Here is a 20,017-nt window from a genome sequence, read left to right as displayed (position 1 = left end):
CGTTCAACAACCAGCAGAAGTGACTTGTTGTGACGCAGTGCGGCAACCTCAGCAACCCGATAAGGAGTTGTCTGTACGACCCAGACAGTCTAGACAGCTTCGGGTTGTCACTGTACTTCCTCGCTTCCCCATGGTTGACAGTTCACAGACTGTGCAGCAGTACCATGATCTTGTGTCCGGCTCCGTCAGACGACTGGCTTTTAAGAGCTCCCACAAGTCGTCTCTGTCTGGAGATTCTCAGATGGACTATGGATCTGACCAAGGAACTGGGCCTCCTGGTCAATTTTGAGGAGTCTCAGCTCGTCCCATCCCAGACCATTGTCTCCCTGGGTATGGATCTTCAGAGTCGAGCTTTTCGGGCTTTTCCGTCGGCCCCAAGGATCTTCCAAGCCCTAGAATGCATCCAGAGCATGCTGAGAAGGAACCGATGCTCAGTCAGGTAGTGGATGAGTCTAACAGGGACACTTTCATCGCTGGCCCTGTTCATCGTGTTAGGGAGACTCCACCTCCCCCCCTTCAGTATCATCTAGCTGCTCACTGGATAAAGGACATGACGCTAGAGACGGTCTCAGTTCCTGTTTCCGAAGAGAGGAGGTCTTCTCTCGCGTGGTGTAAGAACAGCTTTCTTCTCAAGTAAGTCTATCTTTGGCTGTTCAGAAACCCGACCGCCTTCTCCTCTCGGACGCATCAGACACGGGCTGGGGTGCGACTTTGGACGGACAGGAATGCTCGGGAACATGGAATCAGGAACAAAAGACACTTCACATCAATTGCAAGGAGTTGTTGGCGGTTCTTCTGGCCTTGATAAACTTCAAGTCCCTCCAGCTTAACAAAGTGGTGGAGGTGGACTCTGACAACACCACAGCCCTGGCTTACATCTTCAAGCAGGGAGGGACTCTTTCGTGAAGTTGTTCTAGATCGCAAGGGACCTCCTCATCTGGTCTAAAGATCGAAAGCTCACGCTGGTAACGAGGTTCATTCAGGGCGGTATGAATGTCATGGCAGATCACCTCAGCCGGAAGGGTCAGGTCATCCCCACAGAGTGGACCCTTCACAAGAATGTTTGCAGCAGACTTTGGGCCCTGTGGGGTCAGCCAACCATAGATCTGTTCGCTACCTCGATAACCTAGAGACTCCTGTTGTATTGTTCTCCGATTCCAGACCCAGCAGCAGTTCACGTGGATGCTTTTCTGCTGGATTGGTTCCATCTCGACCTGTATGCATTCCCGCCGTTCAAGATTGTCAACAGGGTACTTCAGAAGTTCTCCTCTCGCAAAGGGACACGGCTGACGTTGGTTGGCTCCGCTCTGGCCCGCGAGAGAATGGTTCTTAGAGGTACTGCAATGGCTGGTCGACATTCCCAGGACTCTTCCTCTAGGAGTGAACCTTCTACGTCTAACTCACGTAAAGAAGGTACACCCAAACCTCCACGCTCTTCGTCTGACTGCCTTCAGACTTTCGAAAGACTCTCAAGAGCTAGGGGCTTTTCGAAGGAGGCAGCCAGAGCGATTGCCAAAGCAAGGAGAACATCCACTCTCAGAATCTATCAGTCTCAAGGGGAAGTCTTCCGTAGCTGGTACAAGACCAATGCAGTTTCCTCAACCAGTACCACTGTAACCCAGATTGCTGACTTCCTGTTATATCTAAGGAAAGTAAGATCCCTTTCAGCTCCTACGATCAAGGGTTACAGAAGTATGTTGGCAGCGGTTTTCCGCCACAGAGGCTTGGATCTTTCCACCAACAAAGATCTACAGGACCTCCCTAGGTCTTTTGAGACCTCAAAGGAACGTCGGTTGTCCACTCCAGGCTGGAATCTAGACGTGGTCCTAAGGTTCCTTATGTCATCAAGATTTGAACCTCTCCAATCAGCCTCTTTTTAGGACCTCACATTAAAAACTCTTTTCCTCGTGTGCTTGACAACAGCTAAAAGAGTAAGTGAGATCCACACCTTCAGCAGAATCATTGTTTTCACATCTGAAACGGCTACATGTTCCTTGCAGCTCGGTTTTTGCTAAACGAGCTTCCTTCACGTCCTTGGCCTAAGTCGTTCGAGATCCCAAGCCTGTCCAACTTGGTGGGGAATGAACTGGAGAGAGTACTTTGCCCAGTTAGAGCTCTTAGGTACTATCTAAAAAGGTCTTAACCTTTACGAGGACAATCAGAAGCCTTATGGTGTGCTATCAAGAAACCTTCTTTTCCAAGTTCTAAGAACTCAGTTTCTTACTATTCAGGCTTCTGATTAGAGAAGCACATTCTCATCTGAAGGAAGAAGACCTTGCTTTGCTGAAGGTAAGGACACATGAAGTGAGAGCTGTGGCTACTTCAGTGGCCTTCAAACAGAGCCATTCTCTGCAGAGTGTTATGGATGCAACCTATTGGAGAAGCAAGTCAGTGTTCGCATCATTCTATCTCAAAGATGTCCAGTCTCTTTACGAGTACTGCTACACCCTGGGACCATTCGTAGCAACGAATGCAGTAGTAGGCGAGGGCTCAGCCACTACATTCCCATAATCCCATAACCTTTTAACCTTTCTCTTGAATACTTTTTATGGGTTGTACGGTCGGCTAAGAAGCCTTCCACATCCTTGTTGATTTGGCGGGTGGTCAATTCTTTCTTGAGAAGCGCCGAGGTTAAAGGTTGTGATGAGGTCCTTTAGTATGGGTTGCAGCCCTTGATACTTCAGCACCTTAGAGTTGTTCAGCCTCCTAAGAGGAACGCTGCGCTCAGTAAGGAAGACGAACTTATTTAAGGCAGAGTAATGGCTCAAGTCGACTTCCTTACCAGGTACTTGTAATTTCATTGTTATTTTGAATAACTGATAATATGAAATACGGGATACTTAGCTTCTTGATATACATGTACACTGGTTTTCACCCACCTCCCTGGGTGTGAATCAGCTACATGATTATCGGGTAAGTTTAATATTGAAAAATGTTATTTTCATTAGTAAAATAAATTTTTGAATATACTTACCCGATAATCATGATTTAATTGACCCACCCTTCCTCCCCATAGAACCAGTGGACCGAGGAAAAATTGAAGTGGTGTCAACAAGAAGTACTGCAGTACCTGGCCACAGGTGGCGCTTGTGAGTACACCCCCTCTTGTATAGCGATCGCTGGCGTATCCCTTCCGTAGAATTCTGTCGGGCAACAGAGTTGACAGCTACATGATTATCGGGTAAGTATATTCAAAAATTTATTTTACTAATGAAAATAACATTTTTCCCTCACCATTTCAACTAGGCATATGCTATACTCCAGAGGAAAGCTCAAGTAAATTTTCAACATCATTCATTTGTCAATATGGTATTTCTTTAAAACAGTAATATACTCTGATGAATAAACTCTTCGACAACATTTCTTTAATTGGAAAAAGGAAACTTAATTTTTTGTACTGTATTATCCACTTTCTTCTTGCTCTCTAATTAGTAACATAAGCACTTAGCTATATATCACTTCTGGAGAACAAATTTTTCAGAAGCATCTCTTTTCATTTTTATAAAACTCCTGATGTTATATTGCCTTTACTTGAAGCTGTGTTGATGTCAACCCCAAAATATAACTTTTCCATCCTCCTTGTAAAAGGCCACCTTCGCTGGGAACCGCAACGCCATCTGGCAGTTGATAGCCATTAACTAGTTGATGATACATAATATTAACCTCTTATTCTTTTGTCTCTCATTGGCTGATGTCTATTTTGTCCCATGAATCAGGTAGAACTTTAGTTGTTCTTTTTTAGCTAATAAATCACTGTGCAATTCAAATTTTTCCTGACTTTGTGTAACATAAATGTATCTGGCCGCCAGCCGCAATGTCATGTTTTTTTGTATGGAGGAATGTTGTTCACTCACATTTCCTCTTATTTTGAAGTTATGTCAGCTGTTAATTGACTGTTTTGATTAAATACAAAGTACTGTAAGTAATGTTTAGCAACACCTTTACTATTTGTGTTGTTTGTATTCAGTTCAGGTAAATCCAGAGAAGACGAGGACACTAGGCTAACTACTCTAAGCTTTGCCTAATTGTTGAGTTTTGTTGTTCTTGCATTATCTTCATTAATTCTGAATCCTATCGGTTTTTCGGACCACTAAGTCCGAGGTAAGAGGTTATTGTGACCACCTTTTTATACCTGTGTCTACTAAATAGTTACCCAGCAAGGATCTCATCTGCTCTGCAATTCCAGATACAGTAGTTGGGGGTTTGAGGCATGTGGTTATGGTGGACCTAGCCCCTTTCAGGTACTAATAGATTTTGGTTTGGATGACGACCTAGACGTCAAAGAGGAGAAAGATTTACTCTGGGAGTCTTCAGAAGAGGCTTTGGTCTTCCCAGGATTTTGAGGATTCATATATTTTGTATCCATAATTTTGTATATATAAAACAGTTGCATTAAAATTCAATATTATTGTTTACTTGCTAGATTGTATCCAACCCAGGGTTCTGCTAGGCAGGTTACCGGTCTGCCCAGATTTGGTATAGTTGAACCTCCTGTGGTTTCCTCGGTTATGGCCAAGATAGTCCAGTCTTCAATCCTCTCATTCTACAATCAGCCTACTCACTCAAGGTTCAGTCCTTCCGGTGAATTTTAGCCCACCATCTGCTTCCTTTCTGCTCCAGCCTTTGGATTCAGGTGTGGCAGGGTTTTTGGGTTACGAGCTTCTTAAAAGGCTCCAGGGGTGCTCTTCCTTCTGGTCTTGTGGATTCAGCAGCAGCTGGGCCTTCAATTTATCAGTCTCTTGAGAAGGGTCTGGTGGGAGCTCTTCCTTCCAGTCCAAGTATTGCAGGGTCGGTGGTTGGGGTGAGAGTGGCATAGACGACTTCTTCCATGGAAACCCTTGGCAATCATGTGATGGATGCACTTCAAGGGGGGCCATGTCCTCGGCTAACCCAAAAAGAGGTTGTTCTGATGCTATGTAAGTCTGCTTTGAATACCCTAGCAGAGGCAGTTTCAGACACTAGAGATTTTCTTTTAAACCACAGTTTGAGTAATGCTTCTATGGTTGAAATGACAAACCCAGGCCAAATAACTCTCTTTTTGTTCGAAAAAGATGCAAATGGCTTCCTAGCAAATGAGGGAGGTGCTGCTGAAAGGAGATCACCAAGAGAGTCTCTCCTGAGAGGCTTTTCAGCCGTCGGGTCTCATTCTCGGCATCTGAGATCCTCAACAAGGTGAAGGTCACAAAGTATGCCATGCAGGCAACTTCGTAGCTTGATCTGTGGTTGGGGGACCCTGGGAATCCTGGTACGAACCAAGGATTTCTCCAAGGAATGCACCAGGAAAGAAAGGGAAACTTTCCTTCTCTCATGCACTCGCACCATCGAGTTTCTCGCCCATCAAGTCTAGAACTTATGGGCGAACACCATTCTGAAACGTCAGGATGCTGTGTCTGTGAGATTCCACCAGCAGGTCCCGAATGCAGAGAACTCCTCTTTAAAGGGATCCTCTCTTTTTGAGCAAAATGATGTGGAACATGCTGCTGAGAGATGGAGGAAGTTCTACCAGGACTCCTCCTTCATAGGGCTTTGACATCCAAGCCCTATAAACCACCAGCTTCTCAGCAGTCCCGTCCAACAAAGATCGTGATGTACAAGACAGCAGCGAAGACAGTGGTATCTAAAAAGCCCTTTCTGACCAAAGACAGGAAAGGCACTAAGTCCTCCAGGGGAGGAGAATTTCCTAGAGGGAGCGGCCGAGGCCGCAAATTCTAGGAAAGGCATCCTCCCCACTTGTCCTCCAGTGGGGGGATACCTACAAAGTTGCTGGGACTGGTAGAAACAACTTGGGGCCGAACCCTGGACAATCTCTGTGATTCGTTCAGGGTATCACGACCCGTTCACAACATTTCTCCCTCCCCCTATTAGGAATCCATTGTCAATAGACCGTGTTGAAGAAGGGCGCTTTTCAGGAGGTCCTCGATGAGTCCCCAGCCTTCTTCAGTCTACTCCTTCTTGTGAAAAAGGCATCTGGGGGCTGGAGACCCGTCATTGACCTCTCAGCTCTGAACAAGTTTGTCAAGCAAACTCCATTCAGCATGGAGACAGCAGACACAGTCAGGCAAGTGGTAAGATCAAGGGAATTCATGCGCACACTAGACCTAAAGGACGCATACTTCCAGATCCCAATCCATCCGTCTTCAAGGAAGTACTTAAGATTCAGCCTAGACAACAGGAAATACAAGTGTTCACCCTAATATCATCTTGGGCACACAGGATTAGCATCGGTCTCCTCCGTTATATAGATGACAGACTAAGCCTAACGGACTCGGTGTCAACCCTTCTTCAACACCGAGATAAACTTCTGAGGTTTTCCCAAGATCTGGGGATCATGGTAAACCTCGAGAAGTCCTCCTTGCTTCCTACACAGAGACTGGTATACCTAGATATGATATTAGACACCGATCTCCACAAAGCCTTCCTATCAGACGACAGGATACCGAGGCCAATAAAGGTCGCAAGATTCTTTCTCAGACAAGAACTTCCAGCCCAGAAGGTGTCTTCTCGGACACCTTTCATCTCTGGCCCGTCTAGTTCCCAACGGTCGCCTCAGGATTCGATCTCTCCAGTGGAGACTCAAGTCCCGGTGGAATCAGGCCTTCAACTCCCCGGACATCCAGATCCCCATGGGATCAGCGGAACAGACGGACCTCAAATGGTGGGTGTCAGACAAAAACCTACGAAAGGGAGTGGATTTTCTCGTCCTCCCCCCCCAGATTTGATGCTGTTCTCAGATGCTTCAAAAAAAAAAAGGAGAGGGGGTCCACATGCTGCACCACTCAGTCTTAGGTATCTGGTCAGGGTCAGAAGAGTACCTCCACATAAATCTCTTAGAGATGAAGGCCATCTTTCTGGCCCTTCAACAGTTCTACCAGTTCCTGGTGGGCCACTCAGTGGTGGTGATGAGTGACAACAACACTACCACAGTAGTGGCTTACATCAACAAACAAAGAGGTACCTTTTTGGAACCCCTATCCCATCTAGCAGTAGAGATACTGAGGTGGGCCGACATTCACTCAATACCTCTATCAGCATGCCTCATTCCAGGTCAAAGGAATGTGCTCACCGACAATCTGAGCAGAGCATCGCAGATAATGAGTACCAGTGGTCTTTGGATTATCTAGCAGCCAACAAAGTCCTGACTTTGTGGGGTTCTCCGACTGTGGATCTCTTCGCAACAGCCCTGAACTTCAGACTCCCGTTGTACTGCTCTCCAGTCCCAGACCCCAAGGCTCTCTTGCTAGATGAATTCCAACAATGGTGGGACAACATCGACGTTTACGCCTTTACCTCGTTCTGTCTGATGAGGAGGACACTCAACAAGGCCAGAACATTGGTCAATCTCTCATTGACTCAGTTCTGCAATGGCATCATGCGGAATGGTTTCTGGATCTTCTGCAACTCCTAATGGAGTCTCCAAGAGAACTCCCTCCACGACACTATCTACTCAAACAACCAAAGGCCAACATTTTCCACAAAGCCGTGGTTTTGCTACGACTTCACGCCTGGAGACTGTCGAGCATCTCCTCACTCAGAGGATTTTCACAAGTTGCGAGCAAGATGTATGGATACCTGCGGAAATCATCAGCAGCAGTCTACCAGGCAAAGTGGAAAGTCTTCTGTGGTTGGTGTCGTGGAAGGGGTATCTCTCCTCTCGATGCCACTACAGTACTCCAATAATAGGCGAGTTCCTCTTGTATTTGTGTGAGGAAATACGCATTTCAGTCTCAGTGGTTAAAGGCTATTGCCGAGCCTTATGTCTCGCCCGTAGACTCAACGGAGTGGATATATCCTCATCGCTTGAACTTTTCTTACTCATACGGAGTTACGAACTTACCCGTCCTCATTCTGAAGTGAGACCTTCCCCATGAAACGTGGTTCGAGTTCTCAGGTCTCCAAAGAGACCTCCCTATGAACCATTACGCCAGGCAACAGATCGCCACCTCACTTGGAAGACTGTGTTCTTACTAGCTTTGGCTTCGGCCAAGCGAGTCATTGAACTTCATGGTCTCTCATACAACATCGTCCATTCAAGGGGATAGGGAGAGGTAACATTCGGCTTTGCCCCTGAGCTTGTAGCCAAGACTCAGAATCCGGGAGTGGCAGATTCCCGATTCGACTCCTTCCAGATTTCGTGTCTCTGTTCTGTAGTTGATGACCCTGATCATCTCTTACTCTGCCCAGTGAGGAGTTTTAGGCTGTACAAGTCCCCTTGTGTCTGCACTTTTCGTCAGGACTGGGAGGAACAATAGGATTCGCAAGGTCATAGATCATGCCCTGAATCCGGACCCTCCTCTTTCACATCGCCTCAGAGCCCACGATGTCGGGCGTAGCTACGTCTCTGGCATTCAAGAGAAACTTCTCTGTAACGCAGGTTCTGGAGGCTAGGGTGTGGGAATGTCAGAATACGATCACAGCCCACTACCTGCAAGACGTGACCCACAGGAGGCTCGATACGTTCTCTATTGGCCCTGTGATAGTTGCACAACAACTGGTATAATACCTCAAGCTCCTTATTGGACAAGTAGCTGAAGTTTGAGGGCACTGTTACACGGTTTTAGTTTGCGTGAATGAAAAAGTGTGACTGGCTGTTATTCTTTTCTTCATCCTCCTCTGTCTTGGGGAAAGCAGCATCCTTTGTTTTCTGCATAAGCTGACTTCAAATCACTGCAGGTAAACCATGCTTCCTTGTGTTCCTAGTATTAAGCTAATACTATTGCGTCCCCATACCCTGGGGAGGTGGTATTGGGAATGTCTTGGTTACAACAGACTCTGAATAACTTTTACCTGGACAGTCACACTTCTAAACATCTCAACACACAGCTTGCATAGCAAGGTTTAGTAAGGTGCAGGGTCTCCTTATTTTTGGTACAACCTATTCAAAATAAGGAGCCGCCGGTAAAGCCAAAAGCCAATTTGTCAGGGACGTCTACCCTCCTAATGGGCGAGTCACCCTAATAAATAGTGTAGGTTTGTATTCCAGTAATGGAACAAATGACAAATTCATAGATAATTTGTATTTTTCTTAACTATACAAGTCTTTAGCTATTTATACAAACTTACCCGCTAGCCCTATCCCTCTTGAAGTCCTACCTCCAAGCAAAGTGAGTTAAATCACCGGTGTGTGAGCAGGAGCAAGCTACCCCCTACCCCCGCTAACTAGCGGAATGGGTAGTTAACCCTCACTAAAATTTTAATGGCTCGTCCTTTCAGCTTTGCTTAAAGTAATAACCCCTAATAAATAGATAAAGGTTTGTATTGTTAGGGAAAGTACAAATTATCTACGAATTTGTCATATTCATTCAATAAATTTGTGACATTTTTAATAGCTTTACCCTCAGAAGCAAATCATTGAAATTGCATCCTTTCGTAGAGATCAGGAATTCATCCCCATATTCTGGTTCGTCTTCTAATCCTGACCTTGGGTCTCCTTTTTCTTTTTAGCTAATAAGGAAAAGCCTCTTCAGAAACTGAATCTGCTTCACATTTTGGCTATTTAGTCGTGAAATAGTAATCTCTGTCTTGTGTCCACACTGCAACTATACTTGCAGAGATCTATGCACTTTGAAGGTAGTTTGTTTCCAAATACCCTGGCCTTCAACAGGGGCTATCTGTATTCTAATGACAAATCAAATTAGACAACCTGATCTGTCTCCATCCCTAAAACCCATAATATGAGAAAAACTGCTGCTTCACTTGCATTTTTTTTTGTCAATATGCAATTTCAGGACAGTCAGAAGTTTATGGGTTGGTCTGGTCATAGGGTTTTTATTAAACCTGAAAGAAATCCAAGCTGTACAACATTCATGTGTGGGACTTTGCTTACATCAGGACCCCTACACTGGGAACTCCAAGAGAAGGACCAGTTCAGTCAGGTCCTTCAGCAGAAGTGTGATAACTGGCATCCAGTGTTCCTTTGAGTCCCTTATTAGTTGAGAGTTAGACTAGTTTTTCTTCTCGCCTATACAACCTTGTAGTTGTTGTACGTTATTGCTTAGTTGTAGATGGTTGTGCTTGATGTTGCACAAGCCTACTCAATTAATTTTCTGGTACTAGTCCTTGGTATGAAAACAAAGCACCTGAACCCCTAAACTGGATGTTAAGGAAGGAAAACCAATTTTTGGGGAGGTGCTTAGTAGTCTAAAGGGCCATCCCTCCACACCAGCCTCAGATAAATGAATTCTCACATGAAAATGATAGATGCCAGCTGGGTGCAAGTTGATGTGTTGGTAGAATGGTCCTTAGCTGTAGCTTTTATTTTTGTGTCTATGTGGTGGTGATGTACAGTAATTACAACACCAGCCATAACAAATAGTCTTCAGCACTGGAGGTGCTGTATCGAGTTCAATAGTGCTTGAATTCTAAGGGCTCTCTTATACAGAGTTCATGCTTTGCAAGTTGATGCACTGGCATTGAGTAGGAAAAATAATTTGTTCCAACACAAATACTTACCTCAAACTACTTTCTTAGGAGTTACCTGTAATCTCCTCTACCAACCAGAGTTTTGTGTAGTATACCCTACACCCGTTTTCTATGGGGGGCTAACCCGGGAGTAAGAGAACGTGCCCCGAGGGTAGTCCTGAGCTAGGTCGGCGTCAGCTTGGTTCCCGTTAGCCAGTAAGTTCTCTGGTCGCGACGTGATACCATCACGCCGCTCTCGTCTCTTACGACCCTTTGTGTCCAACTCGTGTGTCCCGCGTGGTTACCGCGTGGTATCTCTGTGCTTATCCCTTGTGTTCCTGCATGTTCACTGCCCTTCCTTGTGCTTCCCAAGTGTATTCCTTGTTGATTCCCTTCATTCCTGTGCCTTGTGGTTGTGTGCGATGGAGCAGATCCGCCGTTGTCCTGGGCCTAGAGCTGGAAAGTCGTGTGGAGCGTTCCTTTCCAAGCCCGAAGTAGACAATCACTCCCTTTGCTCTCCCTGTAGGGGCAGAATGTGCTCGCCATCGGATACGTGCATTGAGTGTGTTAGCTGGAGTGAGATTCAGTGGGTGTGTTACGGCACTAAGAAGAAGAAGTCGTCGAAACGTTCACCCAGGAAATCTAGCATCTCTTCGCCGTTACCGTCACCCAGTGGACAGTTCGACGGGGCTTCTGTCTCGCCTTCCCCTACCCAGAGTAGGGGACGAGGTAAGTCCGTTGTGGGGAAAGAGCCGAGGGCTCTTCCCCAGGAGTCTAATGTGTGTGAAGTGGGGGTTGCTGGGTCTTCTCAGGCTAGTGGGGGGCCTGGTAGTGCTGTGTCTGGGGGTTCTGGAGACTGCCCTTGTGCTTGGGGGGCACGTTTCCTCCGACGACCCCTCGTGGTGTAGTAATGTTGTGCCTGTTTCTTCGCCCGCTTCGTGGGCCTGTGTTTCAGGTTCTTCAGCGGCTGGTGATGCCCAGGGTAAGTTGGACTCCACGGTAAGTGAGCCCTTCGGGTGGAGGCTCCCTAAAATGCCAGGTAGGTCCCCAATGCGGATGGAAGAGGGCCTGGATACCTGGTTCCCTAGTGTAGTGCGCCAAACCTCTTTTCCAGCTCCTCTGACGGCGGTTCCAGAGTCCTTCCTACAACCCTCGACCTCTGGTACGCAGCAGGTCGCGAAGCCCTCCGTAGCCTCCGCTCCTGCCCGTCGCTCGGGTGGTACAGTTTCGTCGGGCTCTTCAGATGGTGGGGCTTCGTTCTCTTCAGAAGAGGAAACGAGGAGGAGACATCGGCGACGGAGGGAGCGGTCCAGGAGTAGGCGTTCCCGCTCAAGATCCCGTTCGAGGTTCAGTAGAAAACGGTCCCGGTCTCCACGGAGGAAGTACAGGAGGAGTAGGTCCCCTGATGGTGATTGGGTCTTCGTTCCCCGTAAGACTGAGTTGCAGCGTTCCCTGGACCGGCAGTCCAGGGATTTCTCGCCGCGAAGGCCATCCTCCAGACGCAGATATGACCTTCGCAGGGAGAAATGCGAGAAGGCTGCTTCAGGCAGGCGTAAGGCCGCGAAGCTTCCGGTTCACCCCGCCCAGCGGGGGGAACCGTGCTTCCGTACGGGAAGCCTGGCCGAATCAGCACAGCTGGTTCGGCCCTCGGACTTAAAGGAACGGTTCCCTCCATCGGGTCAGCCCACGGGATCCGCGTCCTCGTCCCCCAGAGAGAATACACGAACGGTAGTCCTCACCGGCACGGCGATACCAGTTCTGACCCCCGAACCTGGTGCGGGGGTTCCCGCCGGGGAAGACCGGTATCACCGCAGGGGAGTGACTGTTGTTCCAGAACCGAAGCGCCCGGTGGGAGTGCCCGGTGACCCGGCTCCTCGGGATCAGGCGGAAGGTACTGCTGACGGTAGAGAAGGTTACCCGACCGAGGACTCGGCGTATCGGAAGGTTATAGGCCTGATTCGAAGCATCATCGGATTGAGGAACCGGTCCCAACCGACGAGGACTATTGGAGGTCCAGCCTGACCCGCTTGATGCAGGCACCCGTCCAACAGAAAACCTCCCTGGCCCTGCCTGTGGCCTGAGATCTCGTCCTGGGACGGGCTCATGTTGATAGAGTTGTGGCAGGCAATGCCGAAGCTCCCAAAACGCAGAGCTCCTCGAAGTTGCTCCAAGGACTCAAGACACAGAGTAGGTTCTATGTGCCAGAGGGACAACGACCGGGAGCCTGCAAAGTGGAGCCTGCCCTCGACGTTCTGGGACAAGGTGCCCCGGAGGACAGAGACTCTTCAGCCCCGATTTGCTTTTCGCAGTCGGAGGCTGCAATGATGGAGGAGATGTCGAAAGACTTGGTGCACGTCTCCTCTTGGTTGGACTGGTGGGCTTCCACACTGGTAGGTGTTCAAGCCACATATGACTTAACGGACCCGGAGCAGCAAAACCTCCTGAGGGAGCTTATCATCTCCGGGGACAAGACCCTGAAGTTCCTTACGTATCAGTCCCTTGCCCTTTCAGCGAATTGGGTTCTTCGCAAAAGGGACACTATTCTGGCGAAGCTTTCTCTGAAGGTCCCAGACAGGGAGGCGATGGCCATGAGGAGCCTTCCTGTGTGGGGTGACTCCTTGTTCCCCTTGAAAGAGCTAGAAGAGATTATGGAGAAGGTGGCTAAACGAAAGGAAGTGAACACTCCCAGGCCTCAACCGGTAAGGAGGCCCTCCTACAAGAGATCAGCATCAGACGGGCCCTCTACTTCTCAGGCCCTGCCTAACCTCGTTGGCTTCAGCGCCACAGCCCCCCCCCCCCCCCCCCCCCGTAGAGGAGCTCCAGCAGCGTCTGCTTCGTTCAGAACAGGGTATTCTGCCTCCAGGAGAGGCCGTTCAGGCCGCTCCTCCAGGAGGAGGTAGAGTGGGAGGCCCCCTACTCCTGCCCAAGCCTTAGGTTGGGGGATGCCTCAGACTACATTGGCAAGCATGGAAGGCTCACGGAGCGGAACCCTGGACAGTATCCGTACTGAAGGAGGGGTACAGGCTACCGTTCTTAACGGAACCCCCACCTTTGATTCCGGCCAGCCTGTCGGAGTGGCTGGCACCCAAGGACCCGTTGAAAAGGGCGGCCCTTCAAGAAGAGGTGTCCACGATGTTGGAGAAGGGCGCCATGGAGGAGGTCCTGCACCCAGGACCAGGTTTCTACAGCCGACTTTTCCTGGTAGAAAAGGCGACGGGGGTGTGGAGACCGGTGATAGACCTGTCAGCTCTCAACAAGTTTGTGCGAAAGACAGATTTCAAAATGGACACTCCGAAGTCGGTCTTGCTGTCCTTGAGGGAGAAAGACTACTGATGACCATAGACCTCAAGGACGCATACTTCCAAATCCCGGTCCACCCCTCAAGCCGGAAGTTTCTCCGGGTGAAAAGGGGTACCCAGATCCTGCAATTCAAGACCCTCTGCTTCGGGTTGCCGACAGCTCCCCAGGAATTCACAAGAATCTTCACGACAGTCTCGGTGACGGTTCACGAGCGAGGTATTCGCCTCATCCGGTACCTGGACGACTGGTTGCTTCTTTCCTCCTCAGAGGACGTTTTGAAGGAACAGGGTATAAAACTTCTCCAGTTTTGCAAGGGTCTGGGTATCATGATCAACCCAGAAAAATCGAGCCTATCTCCCTCCAATGGATTCCCGACTAGTGAAGGCTTTTCCGTCAGAGGAGCGGGTAAGCAATCTAATAAAGATCCTTCTCCCTTTCCTTTCGGGTCAACCCAGGAGGGCGAAGGACTGGCAAAGGCTAATAGGTCATCTGGTGTCATTGGAGAAACTGGTTCCCCAGGGGAGACTCAGGCTCAGGGCCATCCAATGGAACCTGAAGAACTTCTGGAACCAACTGGACTCGCCCCGGAAATTAATTCCAGTCCTGCCAAACACAATACCCTCCCTGGAATGGTGGCATTGCCGGTCGAACACGCTCAAGGGGATGCCCTTCGCGACCGAGCCTCCCGAGATGCTCCTATTCACAGACGCCTCCAACCAGGGATGGGGAGCCCATCTCCTCAACGAGACAGCGAGAGGAACCTGGATGGACGGGGAGAAAGGCCTACACATCAATGTCCTAGAGTTGAAGGCAGTCCAAAAAGCTTGCCTGCACTTCATCGATCTACTAAGGGGAAACACTGTGGCGTTGATGTGCGACAACGCCACAGTGGTAGCGTACATAAAGAAGCAAGGAGGCCTAAAATCAAGGGAGTTGTGCGATCTCGCCCTAGAGATCCTAGATTGGGCGGAGGCGAACCAGATAGTGTTATTGGCAAGGTTCATCCCCGGGAAGAACAACGTCCTAGCCAACGGTCTCGGCAGGATGGGTCAGATAGTAGGAACAGAGTGGTCCCTCCTCCCAGATGTAGCCAGGCTCATCATTCAACGGTGGGGTTCCCGGTGATGGACCTCTTTGCAACCAAGCTGAACGCACAACTCCCCGTGTATTGTTCTCCTGTCCCAGACCCAAAGGCAGCCTTGGAGGATGCCTTTCAGCACAAGTGGGACAACCTAGACGTGTACGCTTTTTGCCCTGGTGGCCGGAGAGAGAGTGGCTCGCAGACCTAAAAGACCTGGCAAGCCATCCTCCGTGGCCACTCCCCGACAGGTCAGATCTTCTTCAACAGCCACACTTTCTCAGGTTCCACGACAACCCACAGTCTCTACGCCTTCACGCCTGGAGACTATCGAGTGCCTCCTGAGGAAGGAAGGATATTCGTCGGGAACGGCTAAGAAGATGTCGCGATACCTGAGAAGGTCGTCGGCAGTGGTCTACTAAGCGAAATGGGCCTCTTTCACGAAGTGGTGCGCTTCGAAGAGCATCAAACCCCTCAAAGCCTCAGTCCCAGATATCGCAGACTTTCTAGTATATCTCAGAGATGAGATAGGGATGTCAATCCCAGCTATAAAAGGAGTACGAGCAGCCTTGGGTCAAGTCTTCCTTCTGAAGGGCATCGACCTGGGCTCCTCTAGACACATTTCTATGCTTATCAGGAGTTTTGAACAGTCCTGCTCCCCTCAAACTGTTAGGGTGCCTCAGTGGGACTGAAGATGTTAAGTAGCCCCCCCGTTCGAACCAATGAAGGATATTGTAGACAGGGATCTCACTCTCAAGACGGTCTTTTTGTTGGCCTTGGCCTCTGCGAAAAGGGTAGGTGAGATCCATGGGCTGTCTTATGACGTCTCTCATTCGAAGGGGTGAAGAGAGATCTCCCTCAAGTTCGTCCCTTCGTTCGTGGCGAAAACCCAGAACCCAGCAGTCTGGGATCCTAAATTCGAGGGGTTCTCTCTGCCAGCTATTCCTAGGACTGGGAATCCTGAGGATTTGAGGTTATGCCCTGTCCGTGCCATTAGGAAATGCCTTGGGAGGACTGCACATCTCCGGCCGGGCATCAAGAGCCTTTTCGTCTCCACAGGTGTTACAAAGAAGCAGGTATCGAAGAATACCATATCCTTTTGGTTGAGACAAGTTATTGCCAGGGCCTAAAAGGAGGAGGGACTAGCCGTGCCAGGTACTCCCAAGCCCCATGACATCAGAGGACTGAGCACTTCCTTAGCCTTTGAGAAGAACATGGCAGTGGGCCAGATCCTTCGGGCGGGCACCTGGTCGAACCAGTCGACCTTTACTGCCCATTACCTCAAGGATTACTCAAGAAGGTCCTTAGACGGGTTCTCCATTGGGACAGTCATCTCCGCGCTCCAAGTGATTTAACGGTGAAGCCCCAGGCACAATCGTGGATAGCAAAACCAGGAGACACAGGTTCGTTCCTTTTCACCCTAATCCCCGTTTCCTATCCCTATCGGAGATAACCACACTTATGTAACCAATGAAAAACACGTCTCTGCAACTTTGTTACTGGACTCAACATCAGAAGATTTTTCAAAGGGTGAGTACTTAGCCACTAACGTGAGCTCTTTGTGTAGTTTACCCCTACCGTTCGTTTCCCAGTTTTTAAGAACCTAGTTCATATCTAGGATACTTGGTGTCCGCTCTGCTGGGTCTGAAGGTCAGGAAGCCACTCCCACCTCCTAAAGTGTAAGTCTCCTAAGAAAGTAGTTCGAGGTAAGTATTTGTGTTGGAACAAATCAAAAATTTTAAGTAATTTTTATTTTTCCTAACATACTTACCGAGAACTACTTTCGGGTAATGGCTCTCCCTACCTTCCCCGAGTGCCTTTCTGCCCTTGCAGGGACTTGTTGCAACATCCGAGGAACTTACTGGCTAACGGGACCCAAGCTGACGCCGACCTACCTCAGGACTACCCTCGGGGCACGTTCTCTTACTCCCGGGTTAGCCCCCCATAGAAAACGGGTGTAGGGTATACTACACAAAACTCTGGTCGGTAGAGAGGAGATTACAGGTAACTCCTAAGAAAGTAGTTCTCGGTAAGTATGTTAGGAAAAATAAAAATTACTTAAAATTTTTTATATTTATTTGATATTCATGTTGTATTGGATTCACTGTTCTAGCCTTTACACAAGGAAGTCCTTTGAGACCACGCAGTACCTCCCCAAAAATAGGTGTTTCCTTTGTCAAAACTTTTATTTTTTAAACTAGAGTTTGGCCCATTACTCATGCAGTACAGTATATGCATTGTGCATGTGAATTCCTACCACATCTAAGATAATATTTTGAATGGCCGCACACTATCCAGATACTAGATGACATTTAGTTGTTTATGTAAGTTCTTGTATGCAGTATAGTTAACTTGAGGGAATTTGTCTTTTAAAGTATGTGTAGTAAGTTAAGTTTAGAATTTAGTAATGTTTTATGTTACATAGTATTTGAATTATTTATGAAATTTATATGATTATGGACATGAATTTGCATCCATACCATCACATTAGTACTTAATTTCCATCACCTTTACAGCTATTAGGGATCCCGATGGTAATATTTACCTCAGAGAATTCAATGGTGGATTCCTAGCTGGGGGTTTTGAAAAGTGGGCCAAACCTTCATTTGAGGGAGATGATTTTCCAGGTATGTCATATTGTGCATTTTCTGTAGTTATGCTCTTACTATAAACAATATTAGTATGTTGTGCAAAAATACTTTCTGTAAATAATTACATTAGTGTATCAATACTATCACCTTGAAATCTATAATGCAAAGATGTGTATTGTATATAAACTTTATTAAAATAAAAATTAGTAAAGAAAAAAAAATGTTATTTTAATTATAAAATAAATTTTTGAATATACTTACCCGGTGAATATATAATAGCTGCAACTCTGTTGCTCGACAGACAAAAAACAGTAAAAACTCGCCAGCGATCGCTATACAGGTTGCGGGTGTGCCCACCAGCGCCAACTGTCGGCCAGATACCACTCTCTCGATGTAAACAAAGACTCAATTTCTTCTCATCCCACTGCGTCTCTATTGGGGAGGAAGGGAGGGTCGTTTAATTTATATATTCACCGGGTAAGTATATTCAAAAATTTATTTTATAATTAAAATATTATTTTTAAATATTTAACTTAGCCGGTGAATATATAATAGCTGATTCACACCCAGGGTGGTGGGTAGAGACCAGTTAAATATGTTTACATCGTATAAGCTAAGAGTTATTTATTTCATTTTGACAGTTATCAATATAACAAAACCAAAATAAATAGGTACCTGGTAAGGAAGTCGACTTAGACGATTACTCTGCCTTGTAAGTATGTCTTCCTTACGGAGCCCCGCGATCCTCTTAGGATGCTGACAGACCCCCAGGAGCTGAAGTATCAAGGGCTGCAACCCATACAACAGGACCTCATCAAATCCCTAATCTGGGCGCTCTCAAGAAATGACTTTGACCACCCGCCAAATCAACCAGGATGCGAAAGGCTTCTTAGCCTTCCGGAGAACCCATAAAAACATTAAAACATTTCAAGAGACAGATTAAAAGGATATGGAATAAGGGAATTGTAGTGGTTGAGCCCTCACCCACTACTGCACTCGCTGCTACGAATGGTCCCAGTGTGTAGCAGTTCTCGTAAAGAGACTGGACATCTTTTAAGTAACATGACGCGAACACTGACTTGCTTCTCCAATAAGTTGCGTCCATGATACTTTGCAGAGATCTATTTTGCTTAAAGGCCACGGAAGTTGCTACAGCTCTAACCTCGTGCGTCTTAACCTTAAGCAAAGATCGGTCTTCCCCACTCAAGTGTGAATGAGCTTCTCGTATTAACAATCTGATAAAACATGACTAAGCATTCTTTGACATAGGCAAGGATGGTTTCTTAACCGAACACCATAACGCTTCAGATTGGCCTCGTAAAGGTTTAGTACGAGCTAAGTAGAACTTAAGAGCTCTAACAGGGCATAAGACTCTTTCTAGTTCATTGCCTACGATCTCCGATAAGCTGGGAATATCGAAAGATTTAGGCCAAGGACGAGAAGTTAGCTCATTTTTGGCTAGAAAACCAAGTTGCAGAGAACAAGTGGCCTTTTCTGACGAAAATCCGATGTTCTTGCTGAAGGCATGAATCTCACTGACTCTTTTAGCTGAGGCTAAGCATACCAGGAAAAGAGTCTTAAGAGTGAGATCTTTCAGGGAGGCTGACTGTAAAGGCTCAAACCTGTCTGACATGAGGAATCTTAGGACCACGTCTAAATTCCACCCAGGAGTAGCCAAACGACGCTCCTTAGTGGTCTCGAAAGACTTAAGAAGGTCTTGCAGATCTTTATTGTTGGAAAGATCTAAGCCTCTATGCCGGAAGACTGATGCCAACATGCGTCTGTAGCCCTTGATAGTGGGAGCTGAAAGGGATCGTCCTTTTCTCAGGTATAAGAGAAAAACAGCTATTTGGGCTACAGAGGTACTGGTCGAGGATACAGAAACTGACTTGCACCAGTCTCGGAAGACTTCCCACTTCGATTGGTAGACTCTAATGGTAGAAGCTCTCCTTGCTCTAGCAATCGCACTGGCTGCCTCCTTCGAAAAGCCTCTAGCTCTCGAGAGTCTTTCGATAGTCTGAAGGCAGTCAGACGAAGAGCGTAGAGGCTTTGGTGTACCTTCTTTACGTGTGGCTGACGTAGAAGGTCTACTCTTAGAGGAAGACTTCTGGGAACGTCTACTAACCATCGAAGTACCTCGGTGAACCATTCTCTCGCGGGCCAGAGGGGAGCAACTAACGTCAACCTTGTCCCTTCGTGAGAGGCGAACTTCTGCAGTACCTTGTTGACAATCTTGAATGGTGGGAATGCGTAAAGATCCAGATGTGACCAATCTAGGAGGAAGGCATCTATATGAGAAGAAATTGAGTCTTTGTTTACATCGAGAGAGTGGTATCTGGCCGACAGTTGGCGCTGGTGGGCACACCCGCAACCTGTATAGCGATCGCTGGCGAGTTTTTACTGTTTTTTGTCTGTCGAGCAACAGAGTTGCAGCTATTATATATTCACCGGCTAAGTTAAATATTTAAAAAAAAAAACATAAGGTAGAATTAATAGTCTTATTTTCAATTGTAATGTGTAATAACTTTAAGAAAGAGTTTTAGTTATACTTGTCAGCGTAACATACTGTAAATAGTTTTATATCACATTTATCATCCAGGGAATAAGCATATCAAATTTTTTATTTAAATAAGTGGGAAATATGTTGTTC

The 20,017-nt window shown here is 47.4% G+C and overlaps 1 protein-coding gene across 7 annotated transcripts in view; it reads left to right on the top strand.

Annotated features, from left to right (window-relative positions):
* LOC137654644 (pyruvate dehydrogenase phosphatase regulatory subunit, mitochondrial) overlaps positions 1-20,017 on the top strand; it is a 660,498-nt gene that overhangs the window by 578,956 nt on the left and 61,525 nt on the right. For all 7 annotated transcript variants that reach the window (XM_068388459.1, XM_068388461.1, XM_068388455.1 and 4 more), the window contains exon 7: positions 17,293-17,403. In XM_068388459.1, coding sequence (XP_068244560.1) covers positions 17,293-17,403 — 111 coding nt within the window. The remainder of the gene's footprint in view (positions 1-17,292; positions 17,404-20,017) is intronic.

The sequence above is a fragment of the Palaemon carinicauda genome, chromosome 15, assembly GCF_036898095.1.
Source record: "Palaemon carinicauda isolate YSFRI2023 chromosome 15, ASM3689809v2, whole genome shotgun sequence".
NCBI lineage: Eukaryota > Metazoa > Arthropoda > Malacostraca > Decapoda > Palaemonidae > Palaemon > Palaemon carinicauda.
Note: the sequence above shows the minus strand (reverse complement) of the source record. Positions and strands in the feature narration are given on the sequence as shown.